General features: G+C 48.7%; 1 protein-coding gene across 1 annotated transcript in view; it reads left to right on the forward strand.

The window, feature by feature from the left end:
* Positions 1–24329, forward strand: part of NPAS1 (neuronal PAS domain protein 1) — a 71832-nt gene that overhangs the window by 10247 nt on the left and 37256 nt on the right. Inside the window, exon 3 of the mRNA XM_035120195.2 lies at positions 19491–19564. Coding sequence (XP_034976086.2) covers positions 19491–19564 — 74 coding nt within the window. The remainder of the gene's footprint in view (positions 1–19490; positions 19565–24329) is intronic.

Raw genomic sequence — 24329 nt, forward strand, 5'->3', positions numbered from 1 at the left:
GCTGGAAGGGCCATTGGCCGGATCCAGGAAGCTCTCCTTATTATCTCAGGCAGATTTCCTCCAGCAAGGTGCTCCTTATGTCCTTGCTCTCCTCCCCGGTAAGCAGACCACAGCCGTGGGTGTGAGAGACAGATAGAGAGAGATGGATGGACCTGGGTGCGTGATGATTTAGGCACCCGCCGTTTGCCGTTAAGTCCCTTGGCTGCACGCCCTGTCCTCTTGCTTCTCAGCGGGTACCAAATTGCCCTCAGCCTGGCGGAGAGCCAGGGGACAGCCCCAAACTCAGTTGCTGAAGCCCAGCCTTACCACGACTCCTGTCTCTTCCACCCCCAACCAGGGAGGGAGGCGGAGGAATGGCTGCGGCCTCGATTTTCCCCCTTGCAAAGGTGACTCGCCCACGCTTGGCCACCATCCACGGTTGCACCACCCCCGGGCCACTCAGTCAAATTGACCCAGATTGGCTCGTGTTGGCTGGATGCGTGGAGACCCCCTTGTCCCCTCTTGCCCCAGCTGGTGTTTGAGTCGGCGGAAGACGGGATGCGTTTGGCTTGCAATGTAGGAGGAAGAGAACAGGCGAGGGCTGGCTGGAGTGCGGATGATGGGAACAAAGTGAGCGGAAGCTTAGCGCCACCCGTCTTGCCCTAATGCTGCCCTTCTTGTGCTGCTGGTGCTGGTGGTTGGCGACTGTGATGCCTTATTTTAATCCTGGTCATCCTCTAAGGAGCTTAGAGAACTTTGCTCTTATATCCTCACAGCAACCCTGCAATGTTGGCTAAGGTGAGAGACAAGTTACTGGCTCAAGGGCATGTAGTGAGCTTCACGACTGAGGACAGATTTGAACTCGGGTCTCTCCATGGGCATTCTGTCCACGACACGGTACTGTCCCTGGCTTGGCGTGTTTCTCTTCCGCAGAGAGAAGAGCGCTGCAGATTCTCTCCTTCTCAATTTTAGGTCCCCACCTGCCAAATGGGGGATAGAGACCTACCTGGCCAGGCTGTTGTAAGTTTTGCTGAGGATGCACGAAAAAGGTTCCACAGCTGTGTATAAAGACTAAGCAAGTGCTTACAACTTTGCACCTGGTCTTCCCTGGAGATATTTCCCAGTAATTCCCTGGAGGCATTTTCCGCAGCGAGCCTCAGAGTTCCAGGAACTGATCTTGGGATCTTTTGGCCAGGCGGCGCAGAATATTCTTCCCTCCTTTCTTCCCCACACTGTCACCTTCCCATCTCCAAATCATGAGGCATCGGTTAGGCCCCTTCCCAGCTAACTTTGCCAGCAAGGAGCCAAGAGACGGGTTTGCTCTTTGCCTTTCAGCTGCAGCTAATTCTCCTGCTGCTCCGACTGCGCAAAAGGGGGTTTGCAGCTGCTCGGCCGTAATCCGCCGCGATTCCACTGGCTTTATTCTCTCACATAATTACACACTTGGGGGAAGAATTCAGTGATTGCTCCAGCTCTGGACGGCTCTCTTTTTTGTGACTCCAATAATCCCGCCAGATTTTGACATTAACCCCCTCGCGGCTTCTGCTTCTTCTTTTTGAAAGGGGGAGGGAACCCTTCCCCCCCCCTTACACTTTTGCCGGAGGAAGGGAGACTCCGCTGGATTAGGAAAGGATAATATTCCTTGCCCTCCAAAATGTTTGGCTGTTAAGTAGTGTGTGCAGGATTCGGCCTGCAGGCAGTCTCTGTTTTTCTGGGTCTGTTGTTTGCAACGAAAGATGCTCTCAGCCCTCATGGGTACAAGGAGAACGCTGCAGGTGTGCAGGCAACAGACCTTTGAAATCTCTGGGGTAGGAGCTGAGCAGGGTTGGCAGTAATCCAGGATGGATTTGGGGCCTTGCTTTTCTCCCCACCCGCAAGTAGAATAAATCATACCAGAAGAATAGCAATGGGGGGCAAATGTGAACATACATTAGAGATCTGTCTTATACTGAATCAGACCATCTGGCTCAGCATTGTCTGCACTGACTGGCAGCCATTCTCCAGCGGTTCAAGCAGGGGTGTGTCCCAGTCCTATCTAGAGATATTGCCGCATTTGAACCCGAGGCATTCCGCATGCAAACTTCTACCACCAAAATCCAACCCTTCCCCACAAGAGTGCCAGCTTGACCCCTTGACTGTGGGTGCCCAGGGGCCATGGAAGCCATGCAACATGCATGGCCCTGGCGCCAAAATTTGTGGGAGCCCGGCCTTTTCATGGGGAATTTTGTGGGTGCTCGGAGCCCCAGGGAGCCAGCACCTATGCTTCCCCATTTGAAATTGAAAAGCTACTTGATGATAGCTGGGACCTCATATTCCTCCAGAGCAGGCACAGGCAAACTCGGCCCTCCAGATGTTTTGGGACCAGAACTCCCATGATCCCTAGCTAACATGACTAGTGGTCAAGGATGGTGGGAATTGTAGTCCCAAAAACATCTGGAGGGCTGAGTTTGCCTGGGCCTGCTCCAGAGTGTGGCCTGGCATAGAATGAGGTTCATTTCTGAGCCAAGAATGCTTAACTTTTGGATAAGGGGGGAAAGGGTAAGTGACTTCTTTTTCTCAAGAAGGGTAGCATGGGACTTGTAGAGGATGCAGACACACTTCACCCATTTTTTTAAAAAAACTTTCTGGTCCCCAAAATAGGTGTTCCCTTAATTTTTCAGATTTACAAACTTCAATTTTTTCATTCATGAGAGCTTTTATGAGGATTGCTGAGCAGAGTTTGCCCATCAGTACAAATGAGAAGATATAGGCAGATGTGCCTATTTTTTACAGAGTGCAAAAATTAGTTTTGGCTTTAAAACAGATTCCGCCACCTCCCACCTCCCCCCAAAAAACCCCCTTGAAGTTTAGATAGCAGTGTAACCCAGAATGGTAGTAAGGAACTGGCAAAAATCTACCATGGATTAAAAGCAGTGTCAATCAGGATATGATGTGGGGGTCGGATGCGGGTCAAAGCAATAACTGCTTAACAATATTTTGGCATCTTGAGTGGAGTTTGGAAGGCAGGGGCTCTTAATTTTGTTGGGTTTCTTCAGGTTTCAACCTTGAATCTGGTGATCTTTAGCTTCTTCAGAATCTGTGGCTTCTTAAACATACCGCACTTTTGAAGCAAGCTCCTTGTCCTTGTGGAGCATGAAAGCCTCCACTAAGTCAGGGGTTTAAGAGCTCCCAGTAAGTTTCCGAGCACAATTCAAAGTGTTGGTGTTGTTGACCTTTAAATCTCTAAAAGGCCTTGGCTCAGTTACTCTCATCGTTCAGCCCGGACGGACACAGAGGTCCAGCTCCAAGGGCCTTCTGGCAGTTCCACCCTGCGAGAAGTAAAGTTACAGGGAAGCAGGCAGAGAGGGCCTTCTTGGTGTTGGCACCCTCCCTGTGGAACACCCTCCCACCAGATGTCAAGGAGATAAACAACTGCCTGACTTTTAGAAGACACCTGAAGGCCGCCCTGTCTACGGAAGTTTTTAATGTTCAATGTTTTATTGTCTTTTTATATCTGTTGGAAGCTGCCCAGAGCAGCTGGAACAACCCAATCAGATGAGTGGGGTACAGTTGTTGTTGTTGTTGGCCTCCAGTCAGGTTCCACTATCCCTGCACCTTTCCGCTTGATGCCAGAGGAACGATCTTGCAAAATATTTGCTTTGATTTAGTTAGCACAGCTGTCCTGCTCCTTCCATTTGCAGTAGCTTCCTCAAGAAAACTCTGGATTTTGTAACAGGAGGGAATCCATTCTTAAAATTGTGTATCTTTTCTAATCAGAATTCGAGAACTGGATTCACTATACAGTATATTTCTCTCTCTCTCTCTCTCTCTCTCTCTCTCTCTCTCTCTCTCTCTCTCTCTCTCTCTCTCTCTGATTGGGCCTGCCCTTCGCCATAAGGTCCCAGGGTGGGTTGCAACAATATGAAAACACAATATTTAAATCGGTGGAAACAATTTACAATCAGAAGGGGGGCGGGAATTATATCTCAGGTGTCAAAGGCCAGTGCGGTGAGATGGAAATAACAAATTCAAAATAAGCAGCTGCAGAAGGTAACAAATGGGACAGGAGTTTCCAGCTACCTCTTGTTTAAGAACTCAAATGAAACAGTGTTGACGCATATGGGGTGGGATATGCCTCTTGTGAGTGACTCAACAGCTTGGGTGCCACTACTAAAGAGGCCCCATACCTGATACCTGCCTGTCTGACCGCCAAAGGAAGAGCAGGGCCTTTGGTGATGATCTCAGAAAGCGGGTGGGCTCATATGAGAAAGGAGGCGTCTATTTGCTTATTTGTTTTTTTATTAAATTTGTTAGTTGCTTTGTCTTGCCCAGGGCAAACCAAAGCAGCAAACAAACAAACATTATTATTATTTTTTAAAACCCCACTTAGATGCTTTAAAGGCAAGAGGAAAGAGAAATAGCGTAAAAACATCCACTTCTAAAACGTCACAGATAGTTGAATGCCGCAGGCCTGGTTATAGAGGAAGGTTTTTGCCCGGCACTTAAAAAAACATGTAATGAAGGTGCCAGGCAAACCTCCCTAGGGAGAGCATTCCACGAAAAGGGAGCCCCTGCAGAAAAGTCCCCGTTCTCATGTTGTCGCCCTCCTGACCTCCTGATTGCAGGGTCTGGGTCAGTTCATAGGGGGAGAGGCAGCCCTTGAGCTGTTTGGGTCCTGAGCCGTTTAATACGTCAAAACCAGCACTTTGAATTGGGCTCGGAAACTAATTGGCGGAGCTGTGCAAATAGAGACTCAGCTTCTAAATGGCTGCGGGGCAGGAATCTGGCTGAGCCCCAATGTCCCTTAGAACAGCCCTTTACTCCCCTCCATAGAAGTGAATGGTGACCTTTCTCGCATGTGCGCCATTTGCTCCCCTGAAAGTCAGCAAAAAAGTCCAGGATTTGAACAGGCCTTGCGCTGTTAGTTCTTAGACGCAGCAAAATAAATTCATTTAAATAAAGCTTCCTCCTGCGTTGGAATGAAGGGAGGGGGAAATAACCAGTTTTAAGAGATTAAGAACCATTGTTCAGTGGAGGGTGAAATATTATGATTATTGCACGATGACAGGACAAAATTACTATGTGGATTGCAGTTGTGATGGTGCTTGCATGTGCTGTCCACCCCCCGCCCCCCAATCTTCCTCCCCCGCTGCGGGCCTTGTTTTCGCACAATGCACACCGCAGAATCAGTTCTTCGGTTGCTCTTTTTGTTCAGGTATGGCTGCCGGCTACCTTTGGGCTGCTGCTCCGCTAACACTGGAGCACATGGGCACTGCATCAAACCTCACACGTAATTCCTTATTTTATTTGGGAAAAAAGTAAGTTCCTAGACCTCAGCGTGGCCACATGGAGATTTGGGAAAGTCATTTCTGCACTGGACTCCGTCTTTAACCCGCGTCCCCCCACCAAACTCGGAAGCTGTGAAAGGAAAGGGGGAGATCAAACCCCCAAAGGCAGTGCAAGAATTTAAGACAGAGATAAAGCTCAGGCATGAGGAACCTGTGGCTACCCACAGATGTGGCTGGATTCTATCCCCCCCCCAACCACTGGCTGGGGGCGATGGGCCTGGAGTCCAACACTAGGCCACTCATCCTCACAACAGCCCTGAAAGGTAGGCTTGTATTATTCTTAGCGGCCCCGTTCTGCAGCTGGGGAAAGAGGGGGACGAGACTGAGAGGAATCGGTGCCTAAGGCCGCCTCATGAGTGGGAGCCAACCCAAAATTTATCCAATTTGCATTTTTTGCCTCAGTTCTCACGAGGTCAAACTTTGCCTGGGCTGCGCCTGCTCAGAACTCCCTTGAGAGCTTCCTTGATGGATGTTCCTCCATCTAACCAAACTCCCAGTGTGGTGGTGTGGTTAAGAGTGGTAGACTCGTAATCTGGTGAACTGGGTTCGCTTCCCCGCTCCTCCACATGCAGCTGCTGGGTGACCTTGGGCTAGTCACACTTCTCTGAAGTCTCTCAGCCTCACTCACCTCACAGAGTGCTTGTTGTGGGGGAGGAAGGGAAAGGAGATTGTTAGCCGCTTTGAGCCGCCTCAAAGCGGGATATCAAATCCAAACTCTTTTTCTTCCCCACACATAGTAAGCTAGCATGTCAGGGGGAAAAGCCAGGATTGAGTTGTTGTGACGTGGGGTTTTTGATTTCAGCTCTTTTGACATAACATGCTGGAGACAGTTCTCTAGTAACAGCTCTTTATTAAAGTGAACAAGACTGAAGACTGAGGAGAGGAAAGCTACATTTATAGGGACAGGGGACTAGCTAGGAAGGGATACATTTTGGAGGGAACAATATCACGCAATCACAGTGCTGCCTTTTGGAGGAAACCAATAAGACAGAGGATCCAAATACAGCAGCTTAAATGAACCAATAGTAGCTGTACCCTCTGGGACCAAAAGGCAGTTACTTTATCCTAATGCAAATACAGACAATAATAATACAGATATAAAATCCTTTGACTCAATACACAACACCCCTCCCCCCCTAGTGAGCACAGCAGACGTAATCCCTCAGGTACTGTGGGGTCCTACAACTTCTACCTGATCTCCTGACAACAGGTGTTGCAGGTTCTGGATTGGGTGTTACTTGTGGTGGAGGGGCTGCTATAGGGTTTTCATCAGGAACAGATGGAGTCCCAGACATCTCAGGGTCCCCGACCTGTACCTCGTCATCATGAGGACTAGCAGACCCTGGTTCATTTGCTGAAACCCCTGGTGACTGCACCTCTGGACCATTTTCACTCTGGTCTCGCAGCTGTGCGTCATTAGCCAGGGATGAATTATCTGACTCCTCCCTGCTGAGCGCCCGGCGCCTCAGCTGATCTATATGTCTCTTCCAAACTTGCCCATTTTCCAAGGTCACATAATAGGACACAGGTCCACTAGCCCGGGTGATCACACCGGCCACCCACCGCGGACCTCGTGAATAGTTCCTCACCCAGACCAGATCTTCAGGGGCGAGATACCTTGTTGTGTCAGTCTCAGCCTGGGGGGTTGCTCTTGAATTACGGTTTGGCATTTTATCTGGGTGGACATAATCCAGCACCGTTACCAGTCTTCTACCTAAGAGCAGCTCGGCTGGCGACTTGCCCGTCGCAGTACACGGCGTCGCATGCTGCAAAAATAACATTCGCGCAATGCGAGCCGACCAGTTACCCTCCATTAAGCGCGCAATGGATTCTTTGGCTGTTCTTACCATGCGCTCAGCCTGCCCATTGGAGGATGGGTGAAAGGGCGCGGATGTGACCCCTCTTATGAAGTTATCAGCCAAGAATGCCCTGAATTCTTGGGATACAAAAGCTGCCCCATTATCTGATACAATGGTCTCAGGTAACCCGTGGGTAGCAAACAGCTGCCTCAACACCCTGATTACGGCAGCTGATGCCATGCTAGGGACCATCGCCACTTCTAACCATTTGGAATATGCATCAACGATAACCAAAAAGACCTTCCCTTGGAATGGCCCAGCAAAATCTATGTGCAGCCGGCTCCAGGGAGTCCTGGACTGCTCCCACCAGTGGACTGGTGCTCTGGCCACTTCTGGCCGCACCTCTTGGCATGCCTTGCATGTTCGTACCCATTGTTCTATGTTCTGGTCCATTCCAGGCCACCACACATAACATCGGGCTAGTGACTTCATCCTGACCATTCCCGGGTGTCCCATGTGAAGCGTCTCAAGAACCCTGTTTCTCAGTGGTGCTGGGATGATCACCCTATCTCCCCATAGGAGACAACCCTTATGCATGGACAATTCGTGCTGCCTTGTCGCATAAGGCCTGAATTTTTCTTCATGCGGACCACCTGGCCACCCCCTCCCCACCCAAGTGAGCACACGGGAGAGAACAGCATCTTTCCTCGTTTTCTCAGCTATATCCGTAGCTGTTACAGGAGCCCCCGGAAGTGTTTCTAGCATCATAATGTGCTCCGCCGGAGCAGGATCCTCATTGCTCCCGCCAGGAAGGGGCAATCGACTCAGCGCATCAGCATGGCACAACTGTTTCCCTGGCACATGGGTCAAGGTGTACTGGAACCCATTCAGGAATATTGACCAACGCAACATTCTGGGGGAGAGAATTTGTGGCGTTTGTTTGTTTGGGTTGAACAACCCTAACAGTGGTTTGTGGTCCGTTTCAATGGAGAAATGGCGACCGTACAAATAATCATAGAACCTTTTGATTCCGGACACAATAGCCAGTGCCTCTTTATCAATTTGAGCATAGTTGCGCTCCGTGGGCGACAACGTACGGGAATAGAAAGAGATGGGCTTTTCCGACCCATCCGGTTCCCTATGACTCAGCACAGCCCCCAGACCGTATTGAGAGGCATCACATGCCAGGACCAGCGGCTTTGACTCATCATAATGAGCAAGGACGCTCCTGCTACTCAGCATTCCTCGCAAGGAGTCAAAAGCAGTTCCTGTGGGTCTTTTCCAGCAATCAAAACGTCATCAAAAAATGGCAAGACCCCCGGCAGACCTCTTAACAGGCGTTCCATGAGCCCTTGAAAAATCCCTGGGGCCACACAAACTCCGAACTGTAATCTGTTAACTCTGAACGCCCCTTTATGTGTGACAATAGTCTGTGCTTCCGCTGATTGTGGGGTTACTGGCAGCTGTTGGTAAGCTTGTGCCAGGTCAATTTTGGCAAACACCTTGCCCCCAGCCAGTTTAGCCAACAGATGTGATACGACCGGAATGGGGTATGAGTTTCCCCTGAGTGCCTTATTGATAGTACATTTGTAATCTGCACAGATCCTGACTTCCCCATTTGCTTTAAGGGGTGTGACGATTGGAGTCTCCCACTTAGCAGAGTCCACGGGTGAGAGAACTCCCTGCTTGACCAATTTATCCAGCTCTGCCTCGATCTTGGGTTGCAGTGCAAATGGCACTCGCCTTGGTTTGAGTCGGATTGGGGCCACCCCGGGGTCCAACTCGAAGTCAACTGGGGGCCCTTTATAACAACCCAGTTTTCCATTAAAGAGACCAGCAAATTCCTTGCATAATGCCTCGCTCATCTCAGGGCAGGTTTGTATTGAATTAAGCCCTGATATACTCAGTCCCAGGGCGGGGAACCAGTCAGTGCCCAGGAGACTGGGGCGACTGCCCTTCGCAATCACCAGTTTGAGTACAGCCTGTTTGTCCCGGAACTGTACTCTCACGGCACACATTCCCATAACATGGATGCGGCCCGCTGAGTATGACTGCAAGGTTGCCGGGAAGGGCTCCAGAGGGGGCAACTTACCCCTGGGGAAGAATGTCTTCGCGGTCTGGTCCGACACGATGGTGAATGCAGATCCGGAGTCCACCTCCATGTCGCACTGCTGACCCTCAATCTTCACCTTGACGTGTGCCTTGCCTTGCGCTGGAAACTGCACGGCCCTCCCGTTGATCTCCGTTACGTAGTGGCAGTCCTTTAGAAAACGAGTTGCTGTGGGCGGTCTGCGATGCTCCAGTCTAGGTGCTCCTGTTGCTCCCGACGCCGCCGATCTACAGACCCTGGCAATGTGACCAGTCTTTCCACACGTCCGGCACACAGCATCCCTGAAACGACAACTCTTCCGCTCATGGTTTCCGCCACAACCTGGGCAACTGCCTCGGCGATCTTTGTGCACTGTGCAGGCCTGACGCACCGACTCGACCCCACGGACTGGGCTCTGGCTCGGAGTAGCCTCTAGCTCGTCCATGGCATGCGCAACTTCTATCTGTGGCTTAGTGGCCTTGCGACTGGCATCAAGCTCCTCTCTTTCATAATTCTCCGTGGCGGTGGCCTCCTTCAAGGCTGAAGCAAGGGTAACCTCTTCTTTAGCCACGATGCGTCTTCTGGCTTTCTTGCTGCTCAGACCCCCAATAAACCGATCCAGGAGAGTCTCTTCCAGATTTTGGAAGCCGCAGTGCTGAGCGAGCTTCCGGAGCTCAGCCAGAAATGTGGATACAGACTCCCCAGCACGCTGCTGCCTCTTATGGAACTCCATCCGCCGGGCCATCTTGGTCTCAGTAGGCGCCAAGTGGCTCGTTAGGCAGGCAAGAATATCTTTGAGAGATGTTTCACTCAGCTTCGCTGGAGCAAGCAATGCCTTGGCCAGCTTGAAGGTCTCGGGCCCACAGTAGCTCAGGAATGTGGCCCTTCTTTTGCTGGCATCGGTGATCCCTTGAGCCACTGCAAAGAACTCGAAGCGTTCAACGTAGTCTTCCCACGTGTGGGGCTCTGATGGCTGGAAGGGCTCCAATACCCTTGGACTCTCCATTGTCCTAGCGGGCAGGGTCGTCTTCTCAGCTGGCCAGTGAGTCTTGTTCTCAGTTGCAATCCGGACTCTGAGGCAGGGCTGTGTTTAACCGCTCCTCAGCATTCCGGATCCCACCTTCGTCGCCAGTTGTTGTGACGTGGGGTTTTTGATTTCAGCTCTTTTGACATAACATGCTGGAGACAGTTCTCTAGTAACAGCTCTTTATTAAAGTGAACAAGACTGAAGACTGAGGAGAGGAAAGCTACATTTATAGGGACAGGGGACTAGCTAGGAAGGGATACATTTTGGAGGGAACAATATCACGCAATCACAGTGCTGCCTTTTGGAGGAAACCAATAAGACAGAGGATCCAAATACAGCAGCTTAAATGAACCAATAGTAGCTGTACCCTCTGGGACCAAAAGGCAGTTACTTTATCCTAATGCAAATACAGACAATAATAATACAGATATAAAATCCTTTGACTCAATACACAACATGAGTATCCCTCTCTGTGACGTGCTACTTTTCTATATTCAGGGGAGCTGGTTACTTGAAGGACTACGGTATTCTGTTGTCTGATCCTTCACGTGCCGCCTGAAAAACGGTATGGATTGATGACCTTGGTGAGGATGAGGTTTACATCACTGTCCTGGATTCAAATCTAGCAAGAGCCACAAACTCTCTCAGGCCAAGTCACTCCTAGGCCTTTGTTATTCTCTGTCTGTGAAATGGGCACATGAATGACCCATCTCTCGGGTGTTTAAAATTCCCTTGGAAATGTCAAGTCCCTTTCTCTACCCATCCCTTATCCAACATGTTTTACGGTAATCACCATTATATTTTGTGTTTTACACTAAAAAGCACAAATGGCATCCAAAACGATTTTCTCCGCCTCCTTCCTTCCTCTGTCATCTGCTGGTACCTTTCTTTCTCTCTCTCTTCCTTCCTGCCCTTTTTGTCCTCTGTCACCTTGTCTAGTCTTTGCTTTCCTCTCTCCTGAATTTCTGCCTTCTCTTTCTCTGCCCAGTCTCTTTTGCCCCTCTCTCCCTTGCTTCAACTTCTTTCTCAGCCCTCCATCAGCAGCTGCCCTCCTCCTGTCCTCTCGGCTGCCATTCTTCTTCCACCTTCTCACATATTTCCATCCTTCCTTCTACTCACTTACTTTATTCCAGCTGCTGCTGCCTTTCCTAGAGGTGTTTGCAGCTGTTCCCTCCCGCTCAGGGCAGAAACAGCTACAATGCCCTCCTTCGTGCGCTGAAAATCTGCCCCACCACAGAGTTCAGCACAGCATTCTCCCCTCGTAGATCTCCAGAACAGGAGCTTCAAAAAAGCAGAGTGGGCCTGGACTGTATTCTAAAAAAGGACGAAGGAGTGTGTCAACCAGGGGGTGCTTGTGGCATTAGGAGTTGGCAACTGTGCAGAGAGACCTGGAAATGACTCCTGTTCTTTGCCCCCAGACCCTAGATTCAGGGAGAAGTTGATGTGGCATCCCCGCTCCCTCCAAGTCTCACATCTTGCAGACTCTTACAGCAACTTCCTGACCCACCGGCCTTCAGCTGTCCCACCGCAATGGACATTTCAGCATTCTAGTTCTCAGCATACTTCCATTCATTAATTTTGTTCAGCATACTTTCATTTCATTCATAGAGAGCCGGTGTTGGTGCAGCGGTTAGAGCAGGGGTCAGCATCCTTTTTGGGCCGTGAGCCGGTCCACCATCCCTCAGACCATGTGGTAGGCCGGACTATATTTTGAAAAGAAAAAAAAAATGAACGAATTCCTATGCCCCACAAAAACCCCAGAGATGCATTTTAAATAAAAGGACACATTCTACTCATGTAAAAACACGCTGATTCCCGGACCGTCCGTGGGCCAGATTGAGATGGCAATTGGGCCGCATCCGGCCCACGGGCCTGAGGTTGCCTACCCCTGGGTTAGAGGATCAGACCTGGAGCCGGGAGACCAGGGTTCGAATCCTGCCCCCCCCCAAACTTGGGCATGAAGCTCACTGGCTGAGACCTTGTGCCATTCACTGCCTCTCAGCCCAGCCTACCTCACAGGGCTGTTGTGAGGAATAAGTGTGGAGAAGGGGAAGGAGAAATATGTACCGCTACCTTGAGCTCCTTGGAGAGAAAGTTGGGAGATAAATGCAATAAATTTGAAGAGAGGTCTCAAAAGCCATAGAAATAGTTTGTAAAATAGAAAGCTCTCTCAGCAGAGGCACAGCTGTAGTATAGTATAAATAATAATAATAGTTATTGTTATTGTTATTAATAATAATAATACCCCGCCCATCTTGCTGGGTTGCCCTAGTCACACTGGGTGGCTTCCAACACACATAAAAATAAATAATTAAACATTAATAGTACCAATCTGATCCAATATAAAAAGTCACAACAACGTTAAAACAAACAACTTATATCAAACAAAGCAATACTGAATAATAATAATAATAATAATAAATTTTTATTTATACCCCGCCCTCCCCAGTCAAAAACCGGGCTCAGGGCGGCTGACACCAACAGAACCACAATAAAACATAAAAACAATTAATTAAAATACAGATTAAAATACAGTATTAAAATTTAAAGTGCAGCCTCATTTCAAGTAGGCCATAAGTGGCTGACACCAACAGAACCACAATAAAACATAAAAACAATTAGTTAAAATACAGATTAAAATACAGTATTAAAATTTAAAGTGCAGCCTCATTTCAAGTAGGCCATAAATCCAAGCCATGAGGGAGAAAAACACAGGGGTCAGGCTGAGTCTAACCCAAAGGCCAGGCGGAACAGCTCTGTCTTGCAGGCCCTGCGGAAAGATGACAAATCTCGCAGGGCCCTGGTCTCCTGGGAAAGAGCGTTCCACCAGGTTGGGGCCAGTACTGAAAAGGCCCTGGCTCTAGTAGAGGCCAATCTAGACATCTTATGACTCGGGATCTCCAGAATATTATTGTTTGTGGACCTTAAGGTCCTCTGCGGGGCATACCAGGAGAGGCGGTCCCGTAGGTACGAGGGTCCCAAGTCGCATAGGGCTTTAAAGGTCAAAACCAGCACCTTAAACCTGATCCTGTACTCCACCGGGAGCCAGTGCAGCTGGTAAAGCACTGGATGAATGTGATCCCGCGGCCGGGACCCTGTAAGGAGCCTCGCCGCGGCATTCTGCACCCGCTGGAGTTTCTGGGTCAGCTTTAAGGGCAACCCTGCGTAGAGCGAGTTACAATAGTCAAGCCTGGAGGTGATCGTCGCATGGATCACTGTGGCCAGATCGGGGCGAGAGAGGTAAGGGACCAACTGCTTGATGCGGCGGAGATGGAAAAATGCCACCTTTGCTGTGGATGCAACCTGCGCCTCCATGGAAAGGGAGGCGTCAAAGGTTACACCCAAACTCTTGACAGAAGGCGCCGGTACCAATTGAGCCCCTGCAAAAGATGGGAGTTGGCCCCCCAACCCCATGTCGCCCCGACCTAGCCAGAGGACCTCTGTCTTCGAAGGATTTAACTTCAGTCGGCTCCCACGTAGCCATCCAGCCACAGCTTCCAAGCACCTGGCGAGTGTGTCCGGGGCCAAGGCAGGGCAGCCGTCCATCAACAGATAGATCTGGGTGTCATCAGCACATTGATGACAACCCAGCCCAAAACTCCGGACAATCTGGGCAAGGGGGCGCATAAAGATATTAAAAAGCATTGGGGAAAGGATTGCGCCTTGCGGGACTCCACACACCAAGGGGTGCCGCGGCGACAACTCCCTCCCTAGCGCCACTCTCTGTCCCCGACCTGAGATGAAGGAACGCAGCCATTGTTGGACTGTGCCTTGAATCCCCACGTCGGCAAGGCGGTGGTCTAAAAGGTCATGATCGACCATATCGAAGGCTGCTGACAGGTCTAAAAGAATCAGCAGTCCCGACCCAGTCCCGATTCCATCCAATGGAATCCAAAAATAAACAGTAAAATTAAACACCAGCTAATAATAATTAAATCGTTTACACTTATCAATTACAATAAAGAATTACTCATCTATAATCAACAAAAATAAGAGCAAATCGCAATGCACAAAATGTACAAAACCATGTAAAAGGATCAAATTGAGAAACGAGGACACACAACTTATAAAATTACTTTTTTGAAAACTATCCCTGAGCTCCTCTCTTCCCTGCTGCTGCTGCTGCTCTCAAAGTCATGGTCTGGGAAAGGCTCCAGGGGCTGGAGGCTGGAGCAAAGCAAGTGGGGAAAGCCATTGCCTGCAGAAAGTCTCTCTCCCCTCAGTTCTAGTATTCAGAAATGTGTTATTGGAAAAAGGCCTGTGCCTTTCTCCTGCCGTAGTAGTTACTTATTACATTCATATACCGCCTTTTCTTCCAAGGAGCTCAAGGCTGTGTACGTGGTTCATCTCCTCCTTCCCCATTTCATCCTGTGAGGGAGGTTAGGCTGAGAGACAATGACTGGCCCAAGGTCACACGGCCGCATGGGGATTTGAACCCTGCTCTCCCAGGTCCTAGTCTGAGACCCAAACCATTACACCACCTTGGCTCTGACCACATGGGAGTCCTCATGGAAGCTGATCAGATTAGGGTGCCACATCAACAGTTTTGTTGCTGTCCATTTGTGGGTCCCAGCCCGCTTGTTGGAGACCTTTGACCTGATGTGCTGGCTTTTTCCTTCCACCTGTAGAGTCGGCTGTCTTGCTCCCTTGCCGATTCACACTGTGTATTGATCACATTTCGAACCTGGGTCGTCCCAGTCCAAGTTCACCACGCCAGCAGCTCCCACCTTCTCTCTCTGTCTTTGCCTTTCAGAGGTTTCCACTAATAATAATCAAATAATATAAGGTGTTTGTGTTTTCTGGGCAGCCTGTGGTTGTCATTTCCCCCTGCTTTATGGCTTTAAAAGCTGGCGATGTTGCAATCGTGTGTGTTGTGTGTGTGTGGGGGGGTGTATTTCTGCCCCCCCCATATATTCCTCTTTCACTCCCCCCCCACCACACCGTACCCTTCTTTTCCCCATAATCCTAGCAGCTTTCTAATTCTTACATTAAATGCTTTTAATTATAGGAGCATTCTGTCTGACCTGCGGGGTTATTTCAAGAGAGAAAAATGAAGGAATTAAAGAAAATGACAGAGCAAATTGCGGCAATTAGTGGTGCTGGTATTGTTCCGAGTGTCTGTCAAGGGAGTTCTCTGTTTGTTAGTTACAAGTAAATTCGTACAGATAACGGAGACAGCCATTATAAATGCCATCTCCGGGGCTGCCTGGCGCTGCAGCTATTTTTCCTTTTTTTAAAAAAAAAAGGGGGGGGAAGAGAGAGATTTTCTTTGTAATAATAATATTTCTCCTTGTAAAAATAGTATTTCTCCTTGAACGTGAGCTCCAAAAGAGAATTGGTTTCTCTTCCTCCCCTCCTTTTGCCCCAGTAAGTCCAGGATCATGGTATTGTGGGTCTGTGTCTGCCTAGTCGAGCATCAGACTAAAAGAGCCTTAGAGATGCAATGGGTGACCATTTGAGTTGGGGGGGGGCAAGATTTCACCTGGGGCTTAACCCCACAGCCTGCTTCCCATGGTTGAGGGCAAGCTGGGTGCTAGAGCCCAAACCCTCCCAGGTCCATTTCCCTGGCATCTGCAGTTAAAGGGATGAGGTAGGCAGCGATAGGGATGTCTGTTTCCTGCCAGAGACCACGGAGGGCTGCTGCCAGCCAGAGCAGTGCCCAATAAGCTTGGCGGAAGAATAACGGCGTGACTCCCTGCAAGGCGGCTTCACATGTATGTATGAGAACCAGACGTATAAATAGGATTTTACTGAAGCCAAGTGATGTCTCTGAGCATTTGAAGAATTGTAGAATTCTTCAAGGGACCACAGGGGCCAATCTAGTCCAACCCCTTGCAATGCAGGAATATTTTGCCTGATGTGGGACTCGAACCCACGACCCTGAGAGTAAGGGTCTCATTCTGTACCAACTGTGCAACTGAGGAGTTGGGGGGGGGGGTCAGAGCTCCAAACTCTAGTTTCCAAAAGGTTATATAGAATGCCAATTTATAGAGTCAAACTGTTGATCTATTTCAGGGGTCAGCAAACTTTTTCAGCAGGGGGCCAGTCCCAGAGGTACATTTTAAATAAAAGCACACATTCTACTCATGTAAAAACACGCTGATTCCTGGACCGTCCGCGGGCCAGATTTAGAAGGCGATTGGGCCGGATCCAGCCCCCGGGGCTTAGTTTGCCTACCCATGGTCTATTTTGCTCAATATTGTCTACACTGGCTGGCAGCAGCTCTGCTGGGTTTAAGGCAGGGGTTTATTCCTAGCTCCACCTGGAATTTGAACCTGGCACCTTCTGCGTGCAAAACAGATGTTCTGCCACAGACTCACAGCCTTTCCATTTCATCTGTGTCCCTTTCAAGCAAAGCCACCTGCCCACAGGTGGGTGTGGGTTTTCCGTAGTGTTTGCTGAGCCGGGGCAAGATTGTGGCACTGGGTGCAAATGATCCCCTTGCCACAGCAGTCTGGACGCTCAAATCTGGAAGCCCGGCTGTTTCCCACAGCAACTTTTGCAGTGGCATCCCATTGACAGATGGGATAGAAGATTAGGGCAGAATTGCAAAATTGGACGCAGTGGCAGAATGCTACCCCTCCTCCATCCCAGGGGACAGCCTTACCACCAGGAGCAAAGGGGGGGGTGACCTCAGGATGAGGATCAGGAGAAATTTCCCCACTTTTTAAGGTGTCGTAACAAGCGCTGGGACTTTGCTGGTGAAGGGCAGGTAATAAATTTAATGATCATTAATTAATATGACAGACAAGAGTTGGGTCTGCCCCTGCAGCAGCCCCATTGACACGAATAGGAGAGGGGGCTCAGCATTTTGCCCAGTTCTCCCCCCCACCCCACCCCGTTGGCTTCAACAGGGCTGGCACAGGAATATTTCCTGGTGGACCCTGGGTGTGCTCCCAGGGTTAATTGGCAGGCTGGCTCTACAATTCTATGATTCAAGGTGTCCTTTTGCTATTCCACCTCAAAGCACCAAGTGATCCGGTTTCTGCCCAGGCAAACTCCCGGTGCATTTTTTTGAACTCCTCCCCACCTGTGTCAAAACAGCCCCAGGATGGGGGCAGGAATTCAGAAAGGTGGCGGGACGGAAGCCATCTTTTTTGGGCTTGGTACAGATTTCTTCAAGGGCCTCTCCTCTTGCCATCTCCAGCTCTTCACAGTTGGCTGTCCTTGTCCGCAAGTCACCCCCCAACACCCCCTCTCTTTCGGCCCCTGAGCCAGGGAACTTCGCTGCAAGGGAGTGAAGGGGCTGAAAGGAAGGTTAAGCCGGGGTCTTGTGAGCTTTTCAGCTTTGCTGGGGAGCAGTGAATGCGGAGCTGATAAGTATTCTAATCCCATCTCCCAGGAATGTGCAGAGCACAATGGCAGGTCCCTCTCTCTCCCCTCCACACTTCCCCCTCCACACCCCCAGGGCTCTGTCCTTGTCTCCCCCCAGAGTGAGTGCCTGGCCCTTGTTTGTGTGTGCTCACCACCCCACATTGGGGTTTCTGCAAACATCAATGTGCATAGATGCACATGCATGTAAAGAGAGGAGATGTGAGCGACAGGCTTAGTTTGTTGTTGTTGTTTTGTATGTCCCAGTATAAAAATTTTCCCGGAATTGAGATGCAAATCCCCCTCTTAGTAACAGCTTTTGTTTTGCCAAATTACTTGGTAAATCTCTCTCTTTTTAAATAAAAAAATTCCTTCAGTAGCACCTTAAAGACCAACTAAGTTTATATTTTGGTATGAGCTTTCGTGTGCATGTACACTTCTTCAGATAGTGTATCTGAAGAAGTGTGCATGCACACGAAAGCTCATACCAAAATATAAACTTAGTTGGTCTTTAAGGTGCTACTGAAGGAATTTTTTTATTTTGCTTTGACTCAGACCAACACGGCTACCTACCTGTAACTCTCTCTTTTTGTAAAAGATCTCTGTCTGAGGGTTCTCTCCTCTTCTTCACATTTCACTTCTACCTTTAAACTACTTCTGGAAAAGAATCCCAACCTTTCTGCCCCTCCCTTCTTCTTCCTCCTCCTCCTCCTCCTCCTCCTCCTCCTCCTCCTCCTCCTCCTCCTCCTCCTCCTCCTCCTCCTCCTCCTCCTTCTTCTTCTTCTTCTTCTTCTTCTTCTTCTTCTTCTTCTTCTTCTTCTTCTTCTTCTTCTTCTTCTTCTTCTTCTTTTTGTAATGTCCAGGGCTTAAGAATTTGCTCTTTGGTGACCAGAAGAAGCTGTGGGGAGGAGGGTCTCTGCAGCTGACCTCTAACCCCGTAGTTCAGTAGCTTGAGATGCTTTCTTGCCTTTGAGCAAGATGGATGAGGTTTAGGATTGACCTACTTATATTAAAACACTTGACAGCTGATGGTCTACAAGCTTTCCTCAACCACTGGCTGGGCTGCTGTGATGTCACAGCATGCTCACGCTCGTCACTGCTGAGCGAAAGAAAGACCTTAGAAAACCGAGGAGGTGGATGTGTGGGAAAGATTATCTTTGCACTTCATTTGTTTATTGTGGGGACAGGTGGGGAGGAGACTGAAACTTTGGTGGGAGGTCCCTGTGCATTATCCCCTGAACTTAACAAATATAAGATCAGGCATCCCCAAACTGCGGCCCTCCAGATGTTTTGGCCTACAACTCCCATGATCCCTAGCTAACAGGACCAGTGGTCGGGGAAGATGGGAATTGTAGTCCAAAACATCTGGAGGGCCGAAGTTTGGGGATGCCTGTATAAGATGAAAGAGAGCTTCTTCTTCTTCTTCCTCCTCCTCTTCCTCCTCTTCCTCCTCCTCCTCCTCCTCCTCCTCCTCCCCCTCTTTTTGGAAGTGGCTTCCTGACCTCAAAGATGTTGGAGTGGGTGATCAGGAAGCAGCAAGGGAATCTGTTTATGTTCAGAAGTACACTCTCATTTGCAAACTTAAGCAGGAAGTAGCTGGTATCTTGTGGATTAAACCCTCTTAGGACAAATTTCTTGCTGATAAGAGAGAGCTTTAGGGGGGAGGGTAAGTTCCGTGCTGGAGCCAAACCTGCAATACGTGTTGCAATTATTGTTGGGGTCCAAGAAGGATCTCCCAGGGCTGGCAAATTCCACGCTCCCCCCCCCAGCTGTAACTTTGCAAGTTCTCAGCCTCTTGAATCCCTGCCCTCCTGGTCACACCATGAGTCTCAGTGCCATGGCACCAGCAGCTTCACCCTATCAAGTGTGGAGACCAGGGAGCCAAATACTGGGTGGTGAGGTGTCCAAGGTGTGACCTCTCTGATAGCGGGTTCTCTCTCTCTCTCTCTTTTTGACAGCTGCTGGCCGGAGGAATGTGAACACCCTGCTAACAGAGCTCTTTGAACAGCACTTAGGGGGCCACATTCTGCAGGTGAGTATGGCTCATGTGACCTGCCTGTCTCTTACTGGTCTGACTCTATTTGGCAATTACTGTGAAGCGACAATGAAGTCTAGATTCTTTTTTTTAAAAAAATAAACTTTTGTTGAAATTTATATCAAAACATACAGAAAAAAACAAACAAATGAAAAATTTCAATCTTGACTGATACCGAACCCAACAACATACCTCAGTTCAAATCATAAATAACCAATTACTTATAATAAATAATCTAACAAACACAAATAAATCAACATACATACTTTTAACACTGAATAATATCCAAATCTTAGACTTCCACTTGTCGTCCTCTTGGGTTACTTAATTAAACCAGTTCATATCTGCTTTCCATAACCACTAAACCTTATATTTGCAAATTATTTCATTATGTATCCTCCTTTATTATCAATACAGATTATTATAGATGGATCCAGGGTTTTATTGTGGGGCACTGTTTTTTCATATATTCGCCGAATTTCCCCCAATTTTCATAATTAAGTCTAGATTCTGTCTGATCTCCCTCGCTTCACCTGAAAGATTCTTCTCCTTCAATCTCTGGGCAGGCTCCGCCTCCCTTCCTGAGCCACCACATTGCATTGTGGTTCCATTAGTTGTGCATTTATTTGTTTTCTTTTCACTTTTTATGCATTGGTATCCTGGCGTTCAATATTTATTTATTATTATTTTGGTCAAACATATTTTGCAGAAAATCCTCGAGGCATCCAATTTTCAAAATAGTTCGCTTGTGCCACCTTTTGGGGAAGGGAAGGGAGTGAGCTTGCTTGCACAGTTCTTCCCTCTTTGTGGAGTTTTGCGGCCAGGCAGAAGCAAGCCAATTTCCCCCTCCATTCATGCCACCTTGCAGGATTGTTACATCAGAACATTTCCGGTGCAGGGAGCTGTACCGTTTTGGTTTCCTTGTTAGGAGTTTATGGGTCTAAAACTTGACTTCTTACACCATGTCGCACAAGGGTTGGAGCCAGGGGTGGGGAGCCTGGGGCACTACAGATTCCATCTCCCATCAGCCTCAGCTAGCATGACTAATGGTCAGGGGTGATGCAAGCTGAGGTCTAGCAACATCTGGAAGGTCACAGTTTCCGGCTCAGAGAAGGAGCCTACCACAAAGCTAAGTGTGAATGTTAATTACCATATTTTTCGCTCCATAAGACGCATCTGACCATAAGACACACTTAGTTTTCAAAGGGGGAAAGCCCCGTTTTTGGGGGGATCAGCTCACAGTTCTGCAGCTTCTTTTGCAAAGAGGAAAAGCCCCATTTTTTAAAGGATCAGCTCAAAGTTGTTGAGTTTACTTTGCAAAGGGAAAAAAATCCTGTTCAACTCACAGTTCTGCAGCTTCTGATAATCTAATCAGCCAGATAATCCAATCAGCCAGTCACATGTTGCAGCCTCCAGAGCAGAACATTCAACAATGAAGGCCTGGGCAAGGGGGCGTGGCCCGGAAGGGAGCTAGCTTCCCTTGTCTCCCTCCGAGATCTCTTGCAATCCACTGCTGAGCGGCTTTTTTTCAATTCCCTCTTGCTCTCTTGTTAGCCTTTAGCTCTTTATAAAAAAAAAAGCATGATCTGCTTTTTGCCCCTGAGCAATTCGGCTCCAGGGACCACACATTCGCTCCATAAGATGCACAGACATTTCCCCTTACTTTTTTGGAGGGAAAAAAGTGTGTCTTATGGAGCAAAAAATGCAGTATCTCTTCCTGGGAAGAATAAAAAGCTCCTGATTTTCACAGTGACCCAAGCAAGTCCAGCGCCACCAAGTGGCTAAGCAATGTCACGACACTATCCATGCATCTTGCAAGTCTTGACATTTTGAGGGCAGGCACCGGTGAAGCCGACGGATCCGGCTAATTATTTCTTGAGAGCACTCATTACTGCTGTCTCCTGGGGCTGTGGGCTAATTATCAGAAGTGGCATATGGTAATATTTTAAACAGCAATTTATCAATCCCCAGCCGATGGCTGCCCTTGTTGCACAGCCTCGCTCGTGACAGCTGAGGGGAAGTGTGTGAGCAGGGGAACAGACCCTGCAATACATCTGTGCCCCACAAGCCCCACAAGCACATGAAGGATCTAGGAGACGTTCCTCGGCACGTTTCCAACAGGTCCCCCCAAATCTGCATGTGGTTTAATCTGTAGCTTTTAAAATCAGAGTCCAATCCTGTGCTACGTAAATGGTGTTTGCTCATTTCATCTTCCTAACATCCCTGCAAAGTAGGCTAGAGAGAGAGAGAGAGAGACTTGCTCAGAGAAAGCTCATACCAATAACAAACCTAGTTGGTCTCTAAGGTGCTACTGGAAGGAATTTTTTTTATTTTGCTCAGAGAAGTCCTATTCAAATTAATGCACCTTAGCCACGTTCATTAATTTGACTGGGTCTCCTTACAGTAGGGCTAGTGTGAGGTACAACCCCATGTCCTTTGATCTGGCTCAGCCTCACCTGGTAGCAGCACAGCCACAGATCCACACTGGAAGAAATATTTATTTGTTTTTTCACGCTACTGGAAAACCTTGCTAGGGAAACTATTGAAGGACTAAGACGCTCTGGGAGAAAATTCAGTTGTGCACTCCTTGCTGATGCACATAATCAATTAAATCTACCTTATAGGGCAGATCGGGCACTCTGCTAGCCTCTTTGGTGTGGCTGGCAGAGGTCAGGATTTGGCCTTCCTCCTACCTTCTGCATCCTCAGCTAGTCACGCAGTTTCACTTCATTTTAAAGCCCTCTCAATAGAGGCATGTTCTTGCCCCTTCTCCTCAAGGAGCTGTTTCCAAACGCTGTCCATCAAAACTTGGCAGAGACGATGATGTTGTTGATTATGATTAATAATAATAATAAATAATAATTTATTATTTATACACCACCCATCTGGCTGGGTTTCCCCAGCCACTCTGGGTGGCTCCCAACAGAGTATTAAAAACACAATAAAACATCAAACATTAAAAACTTCCCTAAACAGGGCTGCCTTCAGATGTCTTCTAAAAGCCAGATAGTTGACATCTGATGGGAAGACATTCTACAGGGCGGGTGCCACCACCGAGTAGGCCTGATCGTTTCTCTTCCCAGGGGTCCCTCTCTTTCCAGAGATCCCCAGCCTGGCTCACCCTCCTCCCATTAGATTCCAGCTTGCCTGTCCAGCCCCCTTCTCTTTACCTGCCCCACCCTGCTTAAAAACGACCACCCAGCTTTTAAAACCCTGCCATTTATCTTGGGAGGGGAAAGGCTGGAGACAGTTCAGCAGCTGTTGACCCAGGGCTTGACTGCACCATAGCCTGAGAGCAGCCTGCCGTCTCTCCTCTGCATTTGACTCACTGATTGGGACAAACTTGGGACTGGCAGGGTGTGTGTGTAGATTACTTTGCTTTTCTCTTTTCCAAAACAGGCTACGGGAGTCAATTCAAGGTTTAAATTGAGCCAGGATGACACTTCCCTCGTGATTTATGTTTTCATCTTTCCAAAATTCTAGCATTGCAACCTGTTCGTTGTTGTTGGGTTTTTTTTAGCCACGTCAGAACGGGTATTCCCCACCCCCAACTCCAGGTGAGAGGTAAAAAGTCAAATGATCTCTGAGGATGTGCAGAGTACTTTTTCCAGAGTTGGAAAGAGAGGCTCCCTTTCCCTCTGCCTCTGTTTCAAATCAGCCATAGCTAGGGGTATAAGGAAAGGACTGATTTCTGATCCACTCTGCATTTGTTGCTGTCCTGCTGCCGGGGGGGGGGGATGTTGTTTGCCTTGCTGTCCTCTGTGGTGGAACTTCACGTAATTAACTACATGCTTAATGATGTTTTCATTACGTTATCTCCCCCCCCCCATTCATGTCCATGCAAAGGAAACAGAATGCAAATGAAGTGGAGGGGAGAGCGATCATTTGCTTATCTTTTGAGGACTGAAAACAACAGTGACTACAGATCATATTTGCTAGGTGCATTTTTGTTTTGGGCATGGGACTAATAAGTGGATCTTGGCCATTTCCACATCCCTAGCTGTTACCTCCCATGCTGAGAGCTTCATCTCCTGCTCCAGCCACAGATCGGTGAAGTGTGGGTGTGGCCTTCAATTAAGTCATTTATGAAGGCAACGAATTGTCTTGCGCAGGGGTAGGCAATCTAAGGCTCAGGGGCCGGATGCGGCCCAATTGCCTTCTCAATCCGGCCCACGGGAATCAGCATGTTTTTACGTGAGTAGAATGTGTCCTTTTATTTAAAATGCATCTCTGGGTTATTTGTGGGGCATAGGAATTCGTTCATTATTCCCCCCCCCCCAAAAAAATAGTCCGGCCCACCAAATGATCTGAGGGACGGTGGACCGGCCCACGGCTGAAAAAGGTTGCTGACCCCTGGTCTTGCTGGATCAGCTCTAAGACAGTGCAAGCTCTTTTTTCCAACAAGGGGGAGTCCAAATGCTGCAGGAGATCTCCAGCAGGGCATAAAGGCAACAGCCTACTGCTGCTGGCTGCCTTCCTGTAATTAACACAAGAACCTGTATCATACGAGGTTGCTCTGCTTCTCCATAGGAAGCTACTTTACCCTGAGTCAGGTCCTTGGTCTATCTAGTTCAGCCTTGCCTACGCTGACTTTCAGCATCTCTCCAGGGCTTCAGAGAGGGCTTTCTCCCAAGCCCTACCTGGAGGTGCCATTTGGTAGGGAACCAGGTTTGGGGCAGGGGGGCTGATGCTGTCCTTCCTTTCTCCTGGCTTGAAACAGAGCTCAGAACAACACACACACACCTTCCACTCACTTTTGTAC

Source organism: Zootoca vivipara, chromosome 6 (assembly GCF_963506605.1).
Source record: "Zootoca vivipara chromosome 6, rZooViv1.1, whole genome shotgun sequence".
NCBI classification, from domain to species: Eukaryota; Metazoa; Chordata; class Lepidosauria; order Squamata; family Lacertidae; genus Zootoca; species Zootoca vivipara.